Raw genomic sequence first — 19,757 nt, 5'->3', positions numbered from 1 at the left:
GGGAGCCGTTTGGGAATGATAATGGGTCATGTTTGGGGCGGCAGGTTAGCCTAGTGGTTAGAGCGTTGGACTAGTAACCCGAAAGGTTGCAAGTTTGAATCCCCGAGCTGACAAGGTACAAATCTGTCGTTTCTGTCCCTGAACAGGCAGTGAACCCACTGGCTCCATATATAGTGCCGTCATTGAAAATAAGAATTTGTTCTTAACTGACTTGCCTAGTTAAATAAAGGTCAAATAAAAATATTTTAAAAAATGTTGTTCCTGTCTGTGGGATGTCACCACGTTGTACAGGTCAGATTACACATGTTGTGTTATTGCTGTTGTAAAATGAGAGTGCCGTAACACACATGTTATAATGCCAGATATGACGTAATGCAGGACAATATACTGTAGGTAGGAAGCTGCTGTAACATCTTGAGCTTGTTGATGGATCATATCCATATAATTTGAACGAATCACACGGTCGATTGGACTTGGCGTTTGTCCATTTGATAGACTGATAGAACTGAGTGATTCTGAAGGGGTTCTCTTCTTGTCTGTCTTCCATTAAAAAACGATATAGGTTTTGGTATCCTGTTGTGACGGAATGAAATGCTAAATCAATATTGTGTCTATAAAGACAGACTTGTAATATGGTGACATTATTCATAATGTAACGATTTTGTGTCATGCCCAAGGACGTTTGATGTGTTCATTATTAGGATTGAGTCAATCTCCGTGTAAAGATAAACACATGAATATGCTATGATTCCATGATGCTTGGGAACAAGGTGGTAACCTAATAGACTGCATTAAGCTATTCAAAGTTTTTTATTTATTTTTTATTTATTTCACCTTTATTTAACCAGGTAGGCCAGTTGAGAAGAAGTTCTCATTTACAACTGTGACCTGGCCAAGATAAAGCAAAGCAGTTCTCATTTACAACTGCGACCTGGCCAAGATAAAGCAAAGCAGTTCTCATTTACAACTCCGACCTGGCCAAGATAAAGCAAAGCAGTTCTCGTTTACAACTGTGACCTGGCCAAGATAAAGCAAAGCAGTGCGACACAAACAACAACACAGAGTTACATAAACAAACATACAGTCAATAACACAATAGAAAAATCTACGTACAGTGTGTGCAATTGGGGCCCCCTAGATAGCATATGAACACATCATAACCTATGGGAACATGTGTAGAATTGCAAATGAGCTTAGCTAGCCAGTAAGTCCTCCGGTATGTGTTGAGGTAATTTCACAGGATTTGTTTTATGTCCGAAACTGAAAATAATCTGTCAGAAATGGCACTTCGGTAAGCAAATATCTTACTCATACATTTTATTTTATTTTAAATATCAGCATTGAATTAGCTGGTATGATGATGCATTAATCAGTTATACAGTTTAAAGACTTTGTTTTTGCAATCAGTCTTTGCAGTCGACCTTTAGAGTAACTGTCCAGTGTTTCCAGATTTCTATGTAATAGACAGTATATTCCTAAAGTATGTGGACACCCATTCAAATTAGTGGATTTGGCTATTTCAGCCAAACCAGTTGCTGACAGGTATATAAAATCGAGCACACCGCCATACAATATCCATAGGCCAACATTGGCAGTAGAATGGCCTTACTGAAGAGCTCAGTGACTTTTAACGTGGCACCTTCACAGGACGCCACCTTTCCAACAAGTCAGTTGGTCAGATTTCTGCCTTGCTAGAGCTGCCCCGTTCAATTGTAACTGATGTTATTGCGAAGTGGAAAAGTCTAGGAGCAACAACGGCTCATCCGCAAAGTGGTAGGCCGCACAAGCTCCCAGAACAGGACCACCGAGTGCTGAAGCGCGTAAAAACTCTGTCTTCGGTTGCGACACTCACTACCAAGTTTCAAACTGCCTGTGGAAGCAACGTCACCACAATAACTGTTCGTCGGGAACTTCATAAAATGGGTTTCCATGGCCGAGCAGCTGCACAAAAGCCCAAGATCACCATAGGCAATGCCAAGCATCGACTGGAGGGGTGTAAAGCTCGCCGTTGTTGGACTATGGAGCAGTGTAAACGTGTTCTCTGGGGTGATGAATCAAGCTTCACCATCTGGCAATCCGACGTGCGAATCTGGGTTCGGCGGATTCCAGGAGAAATCTACCTGCCCAAATGCATAGTGCCAACTGTAAAGTTTGGTGGAGGAGGTATAATGGTGTGGGGCTGTTTTTCATGGTTCGGGCAGGTAGAGAATGATGTGGGCATATACTGGTCATTAAAAATATTAATGCAAGTAGACTGCTGATTGGCCAGCTCATCCTCCTCAGGAGGATGACATCATCCTCTTTGAGGATATAGCAAGTGTTTGTTAAATGGTCTGTTTGAGGTGGAGTTTTTTTTCTTTTTCCAATGTATGCTTTGGCCACAAATACGAGTATAGGATTAGTCAACAACATTATTTGGGTATGAGTTAACAGAATAGAAACTTCTAAAAGTGAGATTTCCACTAGACAGTTACTTCAAAACTGCAACATTTTCTTTCAGCCTCATGGTAAAATGTGTAGAATAGCATAATAAAACTGCACAAAATGTGCTTAAAAACTGCAATATTTTGTCGCATCCCCATGGCAAAATGTGAAGAATAGCATGAAATGAACTATAAAACAGCACAATTTTCTCTCTGCCTCATGGCAAAATGAGTAGAATTGTGGGGAATTAGCTTTAAAACTACAGCATTTTCTCTGACTCGTGCATTATAAAACTGCACATTTTTCTCTCAGCACCATGGCATCTCCTTCCTGCACGTTTTAATGTGTTAAAGTTAAAGTGACATTACATTTGCCTATGATCATTGTTGAAACGTTACTGCTACACAGGGGCGCCGGTCCGCTCGGTTTACACTGACTGAAGTGGGGATGTCTACAGTGAAGAAGAAGAAGAAGAAGCAGAAGGGGGAGAGAGGTACCACTTTGTCACAGGCTGCTATGTAGATGAACCTTTATTCAATTAGTTGTTATCCGGTCCTCTCTGTCTCAACGCGAGCCTTTAGTGTATCCTTTTAGAGATAAAACATACAAGGAAACCCCCTATGGATGTGCCGCTGAGAGTGTTTCTTTCCGATCGTCGTTTCCGTCATCCTGATAATGAAGAAGAGGACTGTATCTGAGAAAAAACTTGAGGTAACTACCAGCAAATATTTACGGTAGCTAGCCGATGCTTTTTCCCTCACTGGTTGGTTACATGTTCATCCTTGCATGAAACTTGAGTAATTTGTTTTGCCTCCTCGCCCAGCCGCGTCACATTGTGTAAACGATGTATATTTCAAGGAGGCTGTATATCACCGACTAATAATGTGTAAAGGAGAATGGACCCGCGAATCGAGTGAGAAATGGATGGGATCGCGAAACTGTAGCGCTAGGTTACATTTATTCTTGAGGATCAGTGGAGATGGTGTTACTCTTACCAGGGTCAACTTCTTAGTTTGTATGTGGAATTTCCCCCATGTGTTCATTTTTAAAATTCTAGTTGGAAATGCAGGGCACAAATAATCCCCATAAGAAGTGTTGTCATGATTTACGTAGAATGTTAATACTCGCTGGAGCCTAATGCAGGCAGGCGCTCCTGCTATGTGGAGAAATTCTACCGCTTGATGGATGATTATAGGTTGCCCTACTTATTCTTTAGCTCACGTTTGATTACATGAGTTTAGGTTAGTGTAAACAGTTATTTATCGGTGTTTGTGTTACTGATTTATTTAGTGGGTTTACACAAGAGTGGAAAATAAAAAGAGAAGTACAGGTTCTAATAGTGGGAAAATAAGTGTCGGATAGCGTACACAACACTAGCGCAATAATAGCCTATCACCTTCAAACCTTTTAAAAACTTGCTGCTTTAAATCAGCAGTCAGGTCTTCGCCATGTTTGCAAATAAATGACGGATATAACAAACAACCAATTAAAGTCTAAAATGATCCAAATCATTTTCAAGTGTAACCAATTGTTTCAAGGAGTCGTACTTAAGGTGGGCTGGTGTTTGACACTGGATATAGCCTAAAATCATTACTTTAGCCAACAATCTGTGATAACTATTATGTTAATGAATGATCATATAAATTATATATATATTTGCCTATTAAATTGTCCTTATAGTGTACTCATTTATTCAAACGATAAGTGTTCTGGGAAAATAAAACATCAATCCATGATAGGAGAAGACACCTTAAAAGGCGGGTCAAGTAAGTGTAGTGACAGATCAAGCAGCAAACGCAGTCTCTTCTAAACTGAGCTCATACATTATATTATAATGATTGACATATACTTTATCAAACCAGAAATCGGATCTTGTCTTTACAGCCAATATTAAAGTTGCTAGGGAGGGTACATTAGTGTAGGTAAGGTTTAATGAGACTCCATTGGGTTGTAATCATCGTCATGTCGGATTTATGTAAACTACAACATTGTAACAAAATGGCGACTGTTTAGGTCACGTCAGTAATGCAGGGCAGCACTGTTATTTCTTACAACTCAACTGATACAAGTCAAGGTTTGTTACATATTATCTTCTCGCACGTTCGCGTTTCATGTTAATTTGAACATAAATTGTCATCACAAATGTCCGGTAACCATCCCTCGGCAGCTGTCAAAAACCTCAACAATATGAACGTGACGGTGTGCGGCTGACATTCACGCTCGCGCCGACTGCTAAAATGAACAAATCCTTGTTTGTCGCTCGTTACGTATCCAAGCTGTCAAACACGCGTGCAAAAAGTCCAACTCCATTGCCCTTCTTGCGCTACTTGGTAGTAATATGAAAATAATAGGATTGATGAAAATACTAACTTCGCCACAGAGTATCCTAACGTTACCCCAGTCAGCTGGCGATGTTGCAATGAAACATTTATCTAACAGATAAAGATATCACGAACAATTGTAACATCTATTTAACTGGTTTTACATTTCGTCTCCCTTGTCGTGATGGTTATAGTCAGGGTGTCATGACTAATGAATCTTAACCTGATGTAGTACTGTGGTAAAATAAATATTATGTCAATCAATGGATTATGTTATCAGACTCGGACTACCGATTAAGGGCAATTCCATGGCAACAAGTGAAATGTATGTCAAACGAAAACCAATGATTACAAAGGTAAACAAACCATACAAGTTTCACTCAAGGACATAGCAGATGTCAAATTTGATACCAGAATGACTGTTTGCTGTTCTTCAAGTAATTTTTTTTTTTAAATTTCATTTTCTGTGTGAAATTGTTAAAAAACATTGTGCATAGTCAAGTTTTTTTTTTTTGCAATATTGTTTTTGTTGTTACATTTTAAAAGTGAATAATTTGAGTCGCTGTGTTACTGTGGAAATGCCCTTAAATAACATCAGCCTTTCCCTAACCTCCCTAGAATGTCTTTAATCTTCAATCCCTCTGAATCGCATCATAACCCATCCGTTTCTCGAGAATGTTATTGACCTTCTTCCTTTTAATGTTTTGTAATGCTTCTGAGTTATTAGACTGATGTTAATGGTGACGTCTCAGAATGTAAGATACTACTAATCCAATGTGTCAAGTGTAGTCTGGGGCGTATCCCGCACAAATTGCTACCCGTAATCAAATCAATCTGGTGTTTGACTAATGTCACTATTGACATAATGTGTTTGCCCACTTGCCCACTAGTACATTAATACGGTATAGTGAAGGTGCTGGGTAAAAATGATGGTTCTGTTATATTTTTTTAGATTACACTATTACTTGTGATCTTGTTTATGATTGTGTTTAAAAAAAAAAAAAAATGTTTTAAAGGAATTGTGTGACCTCATTTGAAGGAATTGTTTTCTAGGTCGTTGGGTAACAGTCCCAACCTTCAAGGAATTTACATTCGGGCTACTTCTGTCTTCTTTTGTGAGGTGACGTGAGCTTGGATGAAGATTTACACGAGGATTGTAAATGTATTAATGCCGAGGTGGAACGGTACCTATATAATTTTTTTTGTTGTTGACCTTTTCAAGATGTGCTGGATGTACCAAATGTTTCACCACAAGAGGGAATCTCTATGGGTAATTTTTTCCTGAATATCATCGATTTAACCATGGCGAAACTTACCAATCCTCTATATACAGAGTGGATTCTAGAAGCAATACAGAAAATCAAAAGGCAAAAACAGAGGCCTTCCGAGGAGCGGATTTGTCATACGGTGGCTGCCTCGCACAGATTGGGCAAGCGGACCGTTCTGGAGCAGTTGGAGTTAAGTGTTCACGATGGTGCCATTCTCAAAGTCACCAATAAGGGGAACGTGTCGTACAAAGACCCCGAGCACCCTGGGAGAGGATTATTATCGTCGTCGTCGTCGTCGTCGTCGTCGCTCAAACCTGTAAGTGCAAACCTCTCTATTGCATCATCTAAAGGATCTATATGGAAACCGAGTGACTTACGCCACGTTGATTGGAATAAAGTCCTGAGGAGGGCCATCGAGGGTCTGGATGATAGCCGCGGTTCCTCTCTGAAGAACATCCAGAGGTACCTAAGGAACCAGGATGATCCATCACACGTCCAGGACAACCCAGGGTTCCAGCAGAGGTTACGGCTGGCCGCTAAATGGGCGGTCAAAAACGGCCGGCTGGCGAAGGATGGTCCGCGCTACAGGTTGAACCCGGGGGTTAATGGAGCTGAGGGTAGGAGCCAGAGTTGTCCAGGTGCTTCCCCATTGGCTCTTCTGTGTGTCACTCTTCTTCCACATGAGAGAGACCAGGTACAGTATACTGATACTTGCCTCCTGTCTTCCTCTGTTTTTAGTGGTCTATGCTGATAATACTGTATGCCCTTTCACTGTAGATATACTATGCTACTCCATAGACTGACTCCTTTTCAGGCTATCGCTTATGTTGATGTTATATCTCCCCTCTTTCGCTAGTTCATTTTTTTTATATTATAGAGGCCGTGTTTTATTTTAGTCATGGATCAATCGGCACACGTGTCCTTTCCCTCTGTAGCGCAGTTGGTTGAGCATTGTGCTTGCAACTCTAGGATAGTGGGTTCAATACCTGGGACCACCCATGCGTAAAATAAATGTACGCATGACTAAGTCATTTTGGATTAAAACATCCGCTAAATGGAATCTTATTATATTATCCCGTTAACCAGCTGAATAGACACTCATTTCTAAAACTTCAGTCAGATTTGGTTTCAGTTAAGGACTTGTGAGGCTCTCACTAATAGGCTTCAAGTACTGGGTGATGAAGCTGCTCTTGAGGAATGCAATTGGATGATAGCTGACTGTTGTGATGAATAGGGGAGTTCTCTGTGGGCTTGAATCAAGCTGTTGTGATGTAATAATGCTGCTTGGAAACACAGCAGTAGATCTCGCTGCTAGTTTAGTGTGTACTTGAGAACTAGGCATTGTTGACATTTTCTCTGCTCAGGAAAAATGCTTTGTAACTAACTGGCCATGCTTGTATTTGACAGAATAGATGGACTATGTTATTGTAGACGGAAAGTAAATAACAGACAGTAGCTTTGAAGTTCTTTGAGATAACACAGGAGGGGGGTGATATACAGTACAGCCTATGATATAGGGCCATAAAGACTTCCTCTTAGCCTTCATTTGTTTTTCTTGACTATGACACAAGACTTATGCTTTTCACTCTGCAGCGATTGTGACTCCATCACTGTCACTCAGCAGTAACTCATGCTGCAGGTGAACAATACTGTATTGACAACAGTTTTTTTTACTTAACCCTCCTGCTGTCTTCCGGTCGAATTGGACCGATTTTTACAAGTTTTCTCTCTGAGAAATGTAGTTAATTTAATCTGATTGTCATATAAGGTTCCGTGACTTTGTCCACACAGGGCATCTGAACACACAAAATACATGTTGATGATTTTCATTACATTTTGGGTGTTTTATTTAACTTTTGTACACCTGTGGTGTTCCCTGTCAAAAAATGAACGGTCATTAGATATTAATGGGTGACACTACAATTAGTGTATAAAATTGAGTTCAGGCACATGCCCACTTATCAGATGGACACACTTTCTCTCCCAGACTCACACATGCATGTGTGTTTGAACACACACACAATCATCTCACTCCCCTTCTTGGCTTCCATGGCAACCCCCACGGGAACCTTTCCTCAATAGAATCTTTCCCCTACGGGAACTACACCTGTTGGCATTCTCACAAACAATTGCAACACTGTTTCAATAATAAACTCAGCAAAAAAAGACCCTGTCAGGACCCTGTCTTTCAAAGATAATTTGTAAAAATCCAAATAACTTCACAGATCTTCATTGTAAAGGGTTAAAACACTGTTTTGCATGCTTGTTCAATGAACCATAAACAATTAATGAACATGCATCTGTGGAACGGTCGCTAAGACACTAACAACTTAGGCAATTAAGGTCACAGTTATGAAAACTTAGGACACTAAAGAGGCCTTTCTACTTTCTAAAAACACCAAAAGAAAGATGCCCAGGGTCCCTGCTCATCTGCGTGAACTATTGCATAAATGTCCGTACTGAGAGACGCCTAAGACAGCGCTACAGGGAGACAGGACGGACAGCTGATCGTCCTCGCAGTGGCAGACCAGGTGTGACAACACCTGCACAGGATCGGTACTTCCAAACATCACACCTGCGGGACAGGTACAGGATGGCAACAACTGCCCGAGTTACACCAGGAACGCACAATCTCTCCATCATTGCTCAGACTGTCCACAATAGGCTGGGAGAGGCTGGACTGAGGACTTGTAGGCCTGTTGTAATGCAGGTCCTCACCAGACATCACCGGCAACAACGTCGCCTATGGGCACAAACCCACTGTCGCTGGACCAGACAGGACTGGCAAAAAGTGCTCTTCACTGACGAGTCGCGGTTTTGTCTCACCAAGGGTGATGGTCGGATTTGCGTATATCGTTGACGGAATGAGCGTTACATGGAGTCCTGTACTCTGGAGCGGGATCGAGGTGGAGGGTCCGTCATGGTCTGGGGCGGTGTGTCACAGCATCATCGGACTGAGCTTGTTGTCATTGCAAGAAATCTCAACGCTTTGTGTTCCAGGGAAGACATCCTCCTCCCTCCTCCCTGTCATCCTGACATGACCCTCCAGCATGACAATGCCATACTGCTCGTTCTGTGCGTGATTTCCTGCAAGACAGGAATGTCAGTGTTCTGCCGTGGCCAGTGACGACCCCGGATCTCAATCCCGTTGAGCACGTTTGGGCTAGAGGCCGACAATTCATCGGAATAGTCTATTTAATTAGGGCCGATTTTCAAGTTTTCATAACAATCGGAAATCGGTATTTTTGGATGCCAATTTTGCCAATTAGAAAAATATATTTTTTAATACCTTTATTTAACTAGGCAAGTCAGTTATGAAGACTTTCTTATTTTCAATGATGGCCTAGGAATGTTGGCTTAACTGCCTTGTTCAGGGGCAGAACGACAGCTTTTCACATTGTCAGCTCGGGGGATCCAGTCTTGCAACCTTACGGTTAACTAGTCCAACGCTCTAACCACCTGCCTCTCACTGCACTGTACGAGGAGCCTGCCTGTTACGCAAATGTAGTAGAAGCCAAGGTAAGTTGCTAGCTATATTAAACGTATCTTATAAAAACTATCAATCAATCACTAGTTAACTGCAATTAATTAACTAGTTAACTACACATTGTTGATGATATTATAACTAGTTTATCTATCGTGTCCTGCGTTTCATATAATAGATGCAACGCTGGGGGATGATTTAACAAAAGCGCATTTGTGAAAAAAGCACAATCGTTGCACGACTGTACCTAACCATAAATAATATAATAAAATAATATTAACCAGGTGAAATTGTCACTTCTCTTGCGTTCATTGCACGCAGAGTCAGGGTATATGCAACAGTTTGGTCAACTAATTTGCCAGAATTTTACATAATTATAACATAAGTACAATATAACAAGAATATTTAGACTTATGGATGCCACCCGTTTAGATAAAATACCGAACGGTTCCGTATTACACTGAAATAAAAAACGTTTTGTTTTCGAAATGATAGTTTGACCATATTAATGACCAAAGGCTCATATTTCTGTGTGTTATTATGTTATAATTAAGTCTATGATTTGATAGATCAGACTGACTGAGCGATGGTAGGCAGCAGCAGGCTCGTATGCATCCATTCAACCAGCACTTCCGTGCGTTTTACCAGCAGCTTCGCAAGCACAGCGCTGTTTATGACTTCAAGCCTATGTGAAATGGCTAGCTAGTTATCGGGGTGCGCGCTAATGGCGTTTGAAACGTCACTCGCTCTGAGACTTGGAGCAGTTATTCCCCTTGCTCTGCAAGGGCCGCGGCTTTTGTGGAGCGATGGGTAACACTGCTTACAGTGTGGCTGATGTCGATGTGTTGATTCTGGTTCGAGCTCAGGTAGGGGCGAGGAGAGGGACGGAAGCTATACTGTTACACTGGCAATACTAAAGTGCCTATAAGAACATCCAATAGTCAAAGGTGTATGAAATACAAACGATATAGAGAGAAATAGTCCTATAAATACTATATTTATTAACTACAACCTAAAACCTCTTACCTTTTGGAATATTGAAGTCTCATGTTAAAAGGAACCACCAACTTTCATATGTTCTGAGCGAGGAACTCAAACGTTAGCTTTTTTTACATGGCACATATTGCACTTTTACTTCTCCAACACTTTTTTTTTGCATTATTTAAACCAAATTGAACATGTTTCATTATTTGAGGCTAAATTGATTTTTATTGATATTATATTACGTTAAAATAAGTGTTAATTCAGTATTGTTGTAACTGTCATTATTACAAATAAATAAAAATCGGGCGAAATAATCGGTATCAGTGTTGAAAAATCATAATCGGTCGACCTCTAGTCTGGCCCTGTTGGATCGGAGGGTGAGGGCTACGGCCAATCCCACCAGAAATGTCTGGGAACTTGCATGTGCCTTAGTGGAAGAGTGGGGTAACATCTCACAGCAAGAACTTTCAAATCTGGTGCAGACCATGAGGAGGAGATGCACTGCAGTACTTAACCTGTTGCGACGAGCAATCCCGTATCCGGGATCCTATTTATAGCCTCAAGCTCATTACCATAACGGAACGTTAACTATTCATGAAAATCGCAAATGAAATGAAATAAATATATTCGCTCTCAAGCTTAGCCTTTTGTTAACAACACTATCTTCTCAGATTTTCAAAATATGCTTTTGAACCATAGCTACACAAGCATTTGTGTAAGAGTATTGATAGCCTAGCATAGCATTTAACCTTAGCATTCAGCATGCAACATTTTCACAAAAACAAGAAAAGCATTCAAATAAAATCATTTACCTTTGAAGAACTTCAGATGTTTTCAATGAGACTCTCAGTTAGATAGCAAATGTTCAGTTTTTCCAAAAATATTATTTGTGTAGGACAAATCGCTCCGTTTTGTTCATCACGTTTGGGTAAGAAAAAAACCTGAAATTAAGTCATTACAACGCAAACTTTTTTCCAAATTAACTCCATAATATCGACAGAAACATGGCAAACGTTGTTTAGAATCAATACTCAAGGTGTTTTTCACATATCTATCGACGATAAATCATTCGTGGCAGTTTGGTTTCTCTTCTGAAGAAAATGGAACGCGCATGGACCTGGAGATACCGCAATCATTTCGACGGAGGACACCGGGCGGACACCTGGTAAATGTAGTCTCTTATGGTCAATCTTTCAATGATATGCCTACAAATACGTCACAATGCTGCAGACACCTTGGGGAAACAACAAAGTGCACGCTCATTCCTGGCCCATTCACAGCCATATAAGGAGACATTGGAACACAGGGCATTCAAAATCTGGACCATTTCCTGTATGAAATTTCATCTTGGTTTCGCCTGTAGCATTAGTTCTCGGGCACTCACAGATAATATCTTTGCAGTTTTGGAAACGTCAGAGTTTTTTCTTTCCAAAGCTGTCAATTACATGCATTGTCGAGCATGTTGTCGTGACAAAATATCTTGTTTAAAACGGGAACGTTTTTTATCCAAAAATTAAGAGCGCCCCCTATCTCGAAGAAGTTAATGCAGCTGGTGGCCACACCAGATACCGATGTCTGTGGATCTTGTTCAGTTCATGTCTCAGTTGAATCTTGTTAAGTTTACTGTAAATAAACACTGTGACCGTGAGAGGACGTTTCTTTTTTTTGATGAGTTTATGTTGAACTTTTCTCACAGCTCTGCTATATAATGCTTTTTTTGAGGCCTTTCTCACAATTCATTCTGTGGCAGCGCAATGACCAAACAATAGTGAGGCTCTTGATCATATCTTTGATAATGACACTGGTGAGGAGGAGAGAGAGTTCTTGTTAAACTTTAACACAAAATAATCTGTGATAAAAGGCACAATATGAGTATTTGTTATAGTAAAAATAATCCATACATTACGCTTTTGTTATACTCAAAAGCGAGTTGTGTGAGCTGAGGTCAATGAGGCCTACAGGACATAAATGGCAAATATAAGTTCAAAACTTTTAATGTTCACAAGAACTTAAGTCTATTTTAAAAGATCTAACACAACATTAGGTGATAATATGTATTATTATGAATTTATAATCAGCTATACCATTTTAGGGACACAGAATTAACATGAAACTAACACAACAGGAGGGTAAAAAAATTGGAAGAGAACTTCACGGTGAAGGCCAAAGCATTGGAAGTGTACCATTTTCTGTTGCTTTAAACAACTGACTAGGTGTTGCTAAGAAGGGTCTTCGCACACGCCCACCATGGACACCCACTCGATGTGCCTGATATGAGACAAGCTGAAGGAAAGAGAACCCCCCTCCCACACCAACTTAGGTTAGGGAGTAACAACAAACCAAACAGGAGAGAGACAGGATAATACTTCGTTTAGGAACTTAGAGGAAGTACTAAACAGCTGTGTGTATCTTTTCCAACATTTCTTATGCCATCTCCAGCACTGGCCCAGCAGCCGTGGCCCAGCAGCCGTGGCCCAGCAGCCGTAGCCCTTCACACTCGTACCCGGACATTTTTCCGGACATTGACAAGCGCCTAAATATAAACTCAGTGGCTGTACAGTAACATGCTATACATGACGTCAGAGCTCAGTGGCTGTTCAGTAACATGCTATACATGACGTCAGAGCTCAGTGACTGTCCAGTAACATGCTATACATGACGTCAGAGCTCAGGGTCTGTACAGTAACATGCTATACATGACGTCAGAGCTCAGGGTCTGTACAGTAACATGCTATACATGACGTCAGAGCTCAGTGGCTGTACAGTAACATGCTATACATGATGTCAGAGCTCAGTGGCTGTTCAGTAACATGCTATACATGACGTCAGAGCTCAGGGTCTGTACAGTAACATGCTATACATGACGTCAGAGCTCAGTGGCTGTACAGTAAGTAACATGCTATACATGACGTCCGAGCTCAGTGGCTGTTCAGTAACATGCTATACATGATGTCAGAGCTCAGTGGCTGTACAGTAACAGATTTGTACCTTGTCAGCTCGGTGATTTGAACTTATAACCTTCCGGTTAATAGCCCAACGCTCTAACCACTAGGCTACCCTGCCGCCCCAAATATAGACGCATCTATTTGTTGGACCAGTTTGCTCACAACCAAAAATAAATAAAACACTCCCAATAACATGGCTAACCGGGATCCCTGGACTGTCCCGGGAATACAAGATGATGACCTGAGGAAATGACATGTTTCCCCTCACGTCTAATCCACAAAATACACAACATGCACAGTAGCAGATGAACACAATTTATTAAGGAAACGGTCTGTCTTTTCGGACAGGGGGTCGGGTTAAAAGTGGATGTCAGATTTTGTTTAGAACTTGTGTGCAATTTACCAATAAAGTAATCTCATCCTAATTTTTCTATTTTCAATTTAGGACACTGAGAAGACTGTCCTTTCTCTCATGGCGCTAATGACATACTGCTGGAATACGAAGAACCAGGTTTCTGCCGATTTCTTGTCTTTGGGCACTATAGAAAACGTTTGAATCCTTGCAGTAGGAGGTGACTTCTGGATTGCTTTTTGCGTAGGGATAACAAAACATATCTGCAAGGACTTGAGATTTCTCAAGAGTGAGTAAATGTAGGTAGCAACTCTTTCATGAAGGCAATTCTTGAAATTTCTTGAGTAGTATGAGCGTCTTTTCAAACCTCGAGGGCCTCGACCTCGAACCACGCCACTGATCAAAAAGACATGCTTTGTTCTCTTGCAAATTCAACAGGAGTTCGCGACTCCTTTTTTTTCTCATTATTTACAGAACTGTTATTTACAGAACTACTCTGGGACCAACTCATAAGCCCAAAGGATAGCAGCTTTAACCAGTGTCATGAGCTAAAGTGACATACACTTTCTGAGCTTTTATCACAAGGAGCAGTCAACAGATATCTCATGGCTATTTTAGAGATGTGGCAATCCGCTTAAACAGAGTACAATATACGTCCACCTTCTTCCTCGTTGAAAGACAGTACAAGCCAGCTGTTCCGGCCAAGATCTAACTCTTTTTAACGGTGCAGGAAGGCATGACTCTATTCAAAATGCTTCCATCTCTATCTCTTTTAATGGAAGGGAATGATCACGTGCAGCCAGAGAACGTTCATCTTGTTCCAATGTTGCTTTGGTGGCCGACCAAACATATCTGGTTTTTAAACAAATGACCCGCTCCAACTCCCAACTTCATTGTGCCCATTTAGCCTTTTGTGCATCTGAGATAGAACGTCTACAGGTTGTACTCGACTACCCGTAGGGTATGAGCTGTTATTTCCTTTTTGTACATCTTATCCAGTTTTTTTCCACTGGTAGAGTTCCCCACAAATGCTCGCATATCAAAGTGTGAGTGTTTTTTTTTTTATGCGAGTTTCCACTGTTTTTCACCAATCTTAGAACGCTTCTGAGTGGTTGTCAGTGACAAACTCTACCACAAAAGTACCTTTTGAACACTCCTATCTGGGCACAGTAGAGCTTCAGAGTAGGTGATTCAGAGTGACTACCATACTCCTGGTAAACAAGATCCTGGATGAGACCCCATTTTGTTACGTTCCCGAACAAGAACTAAAAAAAAATCGTCACTCAGAACAAAAATTGAACTTTTTAAAAAAAATAAATGAACCACTGACAACCAGAATGAAACAGGTGGGATTTTAAAATTGGTTCTGGAAAGCGGGGTCTTACAAACACCCACCATGGACACCGACTAGATTTGCTTGATATCAGACAAGCTAAAGGAAAAGAGAACCACCGCCAACTTAGGTTAGAGAGTAAAAATAAACGTGTAGCAAACCAAACAGTGGAGAGACAAGATAAACTTAGAGGAAGAGTTGAACAGCTCTTCCAACATCTCTCATGCCATCTCAAGCACTGGCCCATCAACCCTTAATAAATATCACCTGCTTTCAGCACAATGTGCACCCCATGCCAATATGATACCCTCGACTGCAGTGACAAGGTGTCTGGTCAGACCCAAGTCGAACTGAAATGTTAAGACATTGTCGTCCTGTAATAAAAAGCATATTATTGATTTAAAAAAAACTAAAAAAATCTCTTCTAATTTGAAATGTCTAGGCCCGTCTCCTTTTGTAGACTTACAATAACACTCTGCTCTCATGCTATTTTGAGCTCTTCTAGTTCACTGTGCATTTCAAAAGGATGTCCTTGCAGTTAGCGAGTAACAACTCATAACTAGTGGGTATAGGAAATGAGAAAGTCTTGGAAAAGAGCATTCTTGGGTGAAAGTTTATTAGATTCTAAAGTGTTTGGCAGGAACAAAGGCAAAGGAATGAGATTATTATTTTTTTTTCACTCCCCTCACTGTTATGTAACCTCTTCTTCAGTGCAGCTTTGCCTGGCTTCTAGAACAGCAGCAGTGTTCTAATAGAACCACAACCCCTTTTCGGAACACAACTGGGTCTCTTTTCAAGCACTCTAACTTCCTGTAATGTACTTCATTTGGAAGCCCCTAGTCAATCAGCAGAATCTTCTTCAGCTGTCTATTTTTATTCTGTTATTTTTCAAATGAGCTCCACTAACTTCTTTTTTATTCTCTTGGTTTAGTCACCAGTCACAAGCTTTTCCCTGCTGTAGTAAATCGTCTCCGATGACCAGCCCAGTCTGTACCAGGCTTGACTTTAAATTGTTAGCCACAGAATGCACTGCACTTGTTATATCATCTTAGGCTCATACATAATCATATGCTCAGGTTACCTGTGATGTAAATGCTCTAAAAAGGCTCATAGGACTCACTTTTTAGGTAACCTGAGCATATCTCCAGCTAGTCCCTGAGACGGGTCAACTAAGATCTATCCTTATTGTACCAATGCCTTTATTTTTCATGTGGTCCCACTGGCCAATTGTTTAGCTACAGCTTTTCATTGTGGTAACTATTTCACTATAACGTCCCTGCAGATGAATATTTGTCCTAAACACCTTGGCCTTTCTCATCTAGTTCAATCTTAATCTTGCAGCTTTGGGGGATACAGAGGATGTAAAGTAGCCTATGCTTGTGAATGATTTATTGTGATCAAGTGCAGAAGAAGCAGCCTATTTAGATACTTACTAGAGTTTGAACAGTTCTGCTGATTTGGAAGTAGTTTAAACAGAAATGCTCCAAACACCTATGGCCTTTTAACATGAAGTTGAATCTTCATTTGCAGCTTTGGCGGAAATGGTAGTTTTGTGATGGGATATACAGTTGAAGTCAGAAGTTTACATAAACCTTAGCCAAATACATTTAAACTCACCTTTTCACAATTCCTGACATTTAATTACAGTAGAAATTCCCTGACTCAAGGTCAGTTAGCATCACCACTTTATTTTAATAATGCGAAATGTCAGAATAATAGTCGAGAGAATTATCTATTTCAGCTTTTATTTAATTCACCACATTCCCAGTGGGTCAGAAGTTTACATACACTCAATTAGTATTTGGTAGCATTGCCTTTAAAATGTTTAACTTGGGTCAAATGTTTCAGGTAGCCTTCCACAAGCTTCCCACAATAAGTTGGGTGAATTTTGGACCATTCCTCTTGACAGAGCTGGTGTAACTGAGTCAGGTTTGTTGGCCTCCTTGCTCGCATGCACTTGTTCAGTTCTGCCCACAAATGTTCTATAGGGTTGAGGTCAGGGCTTTTTGATGGCCACTCCAATACCTTGACTTTGTTGTCCTTAAGCTATTTTGCCACAACTTTGGAAGAATGCTTGGGGTCGTTGTCCATTAGGAAGACCCATTTGCGACCAAGCTTTAACTTCCTGACTGATGTCTTGAGATGTTGCCTCATTATATCCACATTTTCCTCTCTCATGATGCCATCTATTTTGTGAAGTGCACCAGTCCCTCCTGCAACAAAGCACCCCCACAACATGATGGTGCCACCCCTGTGCTTCACGGTTGGGATGGTGTTCTTCAGCTTGCAAGCATCCCCCTATTTCCGACAAACCTAAAGATTGTCATTATGGCCAAATGGTTATATTTTTGTTTCATCAGACCAGAGGACATTTCTCCAAAAAGTATGATCTTTGTCCCCATGTGCAGTTGCAAACAGTAGTCTGGCTTTTTTATGACGGTTTTGGAGCAGTGGCTTCTTCCTTGTTGAGCGGACTTTCAGGCTATGTTGATATAGGACTCGTTTTACTGTGGATATAGATACTTTTGTACCCATTTCCTTCAGCATCTTTACAAGGTCCTTTGCTGTTGTTCTGGGATTGATTTGCACTTTTCGCACCAAAGTACGTTCATCTCTAGGAGACAGAACGCGTCTCCTTCTTGAGCGGTATGACTGCTGTGTGGTCCCATGGTGTTTATACTTGCGTACTATTGTTTGTACAGATGAACGTGGTACCTTCAGGCTTTTTGAAATTGCTCCCCAGGATGAACCAGACTTGTGTTTTCTGAGATCTTGGCTGATTTCTTTTGATTTTCCCGTGATGTCAAGCAAAGAGGCACTGAGTTAGTGTATGCAAACTTCTGACCCACTGGAATTGTGATACAGTGAAATAATCTGTCTGTAAACAATTGTTGGAAAAACTACTTGTGTGATGCACAAATGAATGTCCTAACCGACTTGCCAAAACTATAGTTTGTTAACAAGACATTTGTGGAGTCCATCCTATTTAGGTTAGATGGGCTAGAGACGTACTAGATGGGCTAGAGACGTACTAGATGGGCTAGACGTACTAGATGGGCTAGAGACGTACTAGATGGGCTAGAGACGTACTAGATGGGCTAGAGACGTACTAGAGACCGACAGCCCTCCTGATTTGAAGTAGTTTAAAGGACAGAGCTTGAAAAAACAACTGTTTGATAGAGCAACTTCCTGTTTCTACTTTCTGTGACCCATTGTTCACAATGACATAATGCCCATCTAGCCAAGGTCGTGAGTTCCGTTCCCGTGGTGATCGATACTCATACTAAATATGCATATAATATCCCTGTACCAGACTGTAAGTCACTTTGGATGAGTGGCATATCCGCCAAGTGACAAATTTAAGCAATAAGGCCTGAGGAGATGCTGTATATGGCCAATATTCCACCACTAAGGGCTGTTCTTTAGCACGTTGCGTCATGCCTGGATACAGCCCTTAGCCGTGGTATATTGGCCATATATCACAAATCCCAGAGGTGCCTTATTGCTATTATAAACTGGTTACCAATGTAATTAAAGCAGTAAAAAAATCAATAGAAATGGTCATACCCGTGGTATACCGTCTGATATTCCACGGCTGTCAGACAATCGGTGTTCAGGGCTCGAACCACTCAGTTTATAATATCCTATATTCTATAATAGTTTGTTGAAGAGCTGAGGAAAGTGTGGTGTAGCCTATCCTACAAGAATGAAGCACCTGGTTAAATAAAGGTGAAATATAAAATATTTTTAAAGAATCAGCACTATAGCATTCATTCAAGAGTTACTGTCTTAACGTAGACTGAGGCAAGCTGATATTTAGGGTTGGGCAGTATGCAGATGTTAATACCGTTTCAGTAGCATACCGGGGTATACGGTATTACCGGAAGTGCACACAACGGGGCTCTTCTATCTAAAAATATGTTATTCAAAGTTTTTGGGGACGCACAAAATAATTCCGGCAACAGGGATCTTGATCCAGGAGGTGCCATTTGGCAAACTCCATGCTGACTGTCATGTGCCTTTTACTGAAGAGTGGCTTCCGTCTGACCACTCTACCACAAAGGCCTGATTGGTGGAGTGCTGCAGAGATGGTTGTCCTTCTGGAAGGTTCTCCCATCTCCACAGAGGAACTCTGGAGCTCTGTCAGAGTTACCATCTGGTTCCTGGTCACCTCACTGACCCAGTTCCTTCTCCCCTTTTTGCTCTAGGAAGAGTCTTGGTGGTTCCAAACTTCTTCCATTTAAGAATGATGGAGGCCACTATGTTCTTCGGTACCTTTTAATGCTGCAGAAATGTTTTGGTACCCTTCCCCAGATCTGTGCCTCGACACAATTCTTTCTCAGAGCTCTACGGACAGTTCCTTCGACCTCATGGCTTGGTTTTTGCTCTGATATTCACTGTCAACTGTGGTACCTTTTATATAGACAGGTGTGTACCTTTCCAAATCATGTCCAATCAATTGAATTTTCTACAGGTGGACTCCAAGTTGTAGAAACATCAAGGATGATCAATGGAAACAGGATGCACCTGAGCTCAATTTCAAGTCAAATACATTTTCGTTTATTTTTTACATTTTTAATAAATTTGGAAACTTTTCTCAAACTGTTTTCGCTTTGTTATTATGGGGTATTATGTGTAGATTGAGA

The 19,757-nt window shown here is 40.9% G+C and overlaps 1 protein-coding gene across 7 annotated transcripts in view; it reads left to right on the top strand.

Annotated features, from left to right (window-relative positions):
- The first annotated feature begins 2,782 nt into the window (after positions 1 to 2,782).
- LOC118402710 (histone acetyltransferase KAT6B-like) overlaps positions 2,783 to 19,757 on the top strand; it is a 114,478-nt gene continuing 97,503 nt past the window's right edge. For 5 of the 7 annotated variants that reach the window (XM_052477659.1, XM_052477658.1, XM_052477657.1 and 2 more), the window contains exons 1-2: positions 4,333 to 4,498; positions 5,799 to 6,707. In XM_052477659.1, coding sequence (XP_052333619.1) covers positions 6,012 to 6,707 — 696 coding nt within the window. In that variant the 5' untranslated portion in view covers positions 4,333 to 4,498; positions 5,799 to 6,011. Of the gene's footprint in view, positions 3,136 to 4,332; positions 4,499 to 5,798; positions 6,708 to 19,757 lie in introns of those variants that run through there. The other 2 variants (XM_052477654.1, XM_052477655.1) reach the window with 2 other exon arrangements.

The sequence above is a fragment of the Oncorhynchus keta genome, chromosome 24 (genome assembly GCF_023373465.1).
Source record: "Oncorhynchus keta strain PuntledgeMale-10-30-2019 chromosome 24, Oket_V2, whole genome shotgun sequence".
In the NCBI taxonomy this organism is placed as follows: Eukaryota; Metazoa; Chordata; class Actinopteri; order Salmoniformes; family Salmonidae; genus Oncorhynchus; species Oncorhynchus keta.
This window is presented reverse-complemented; position numbering and strand designations above follow the sequence as displayed.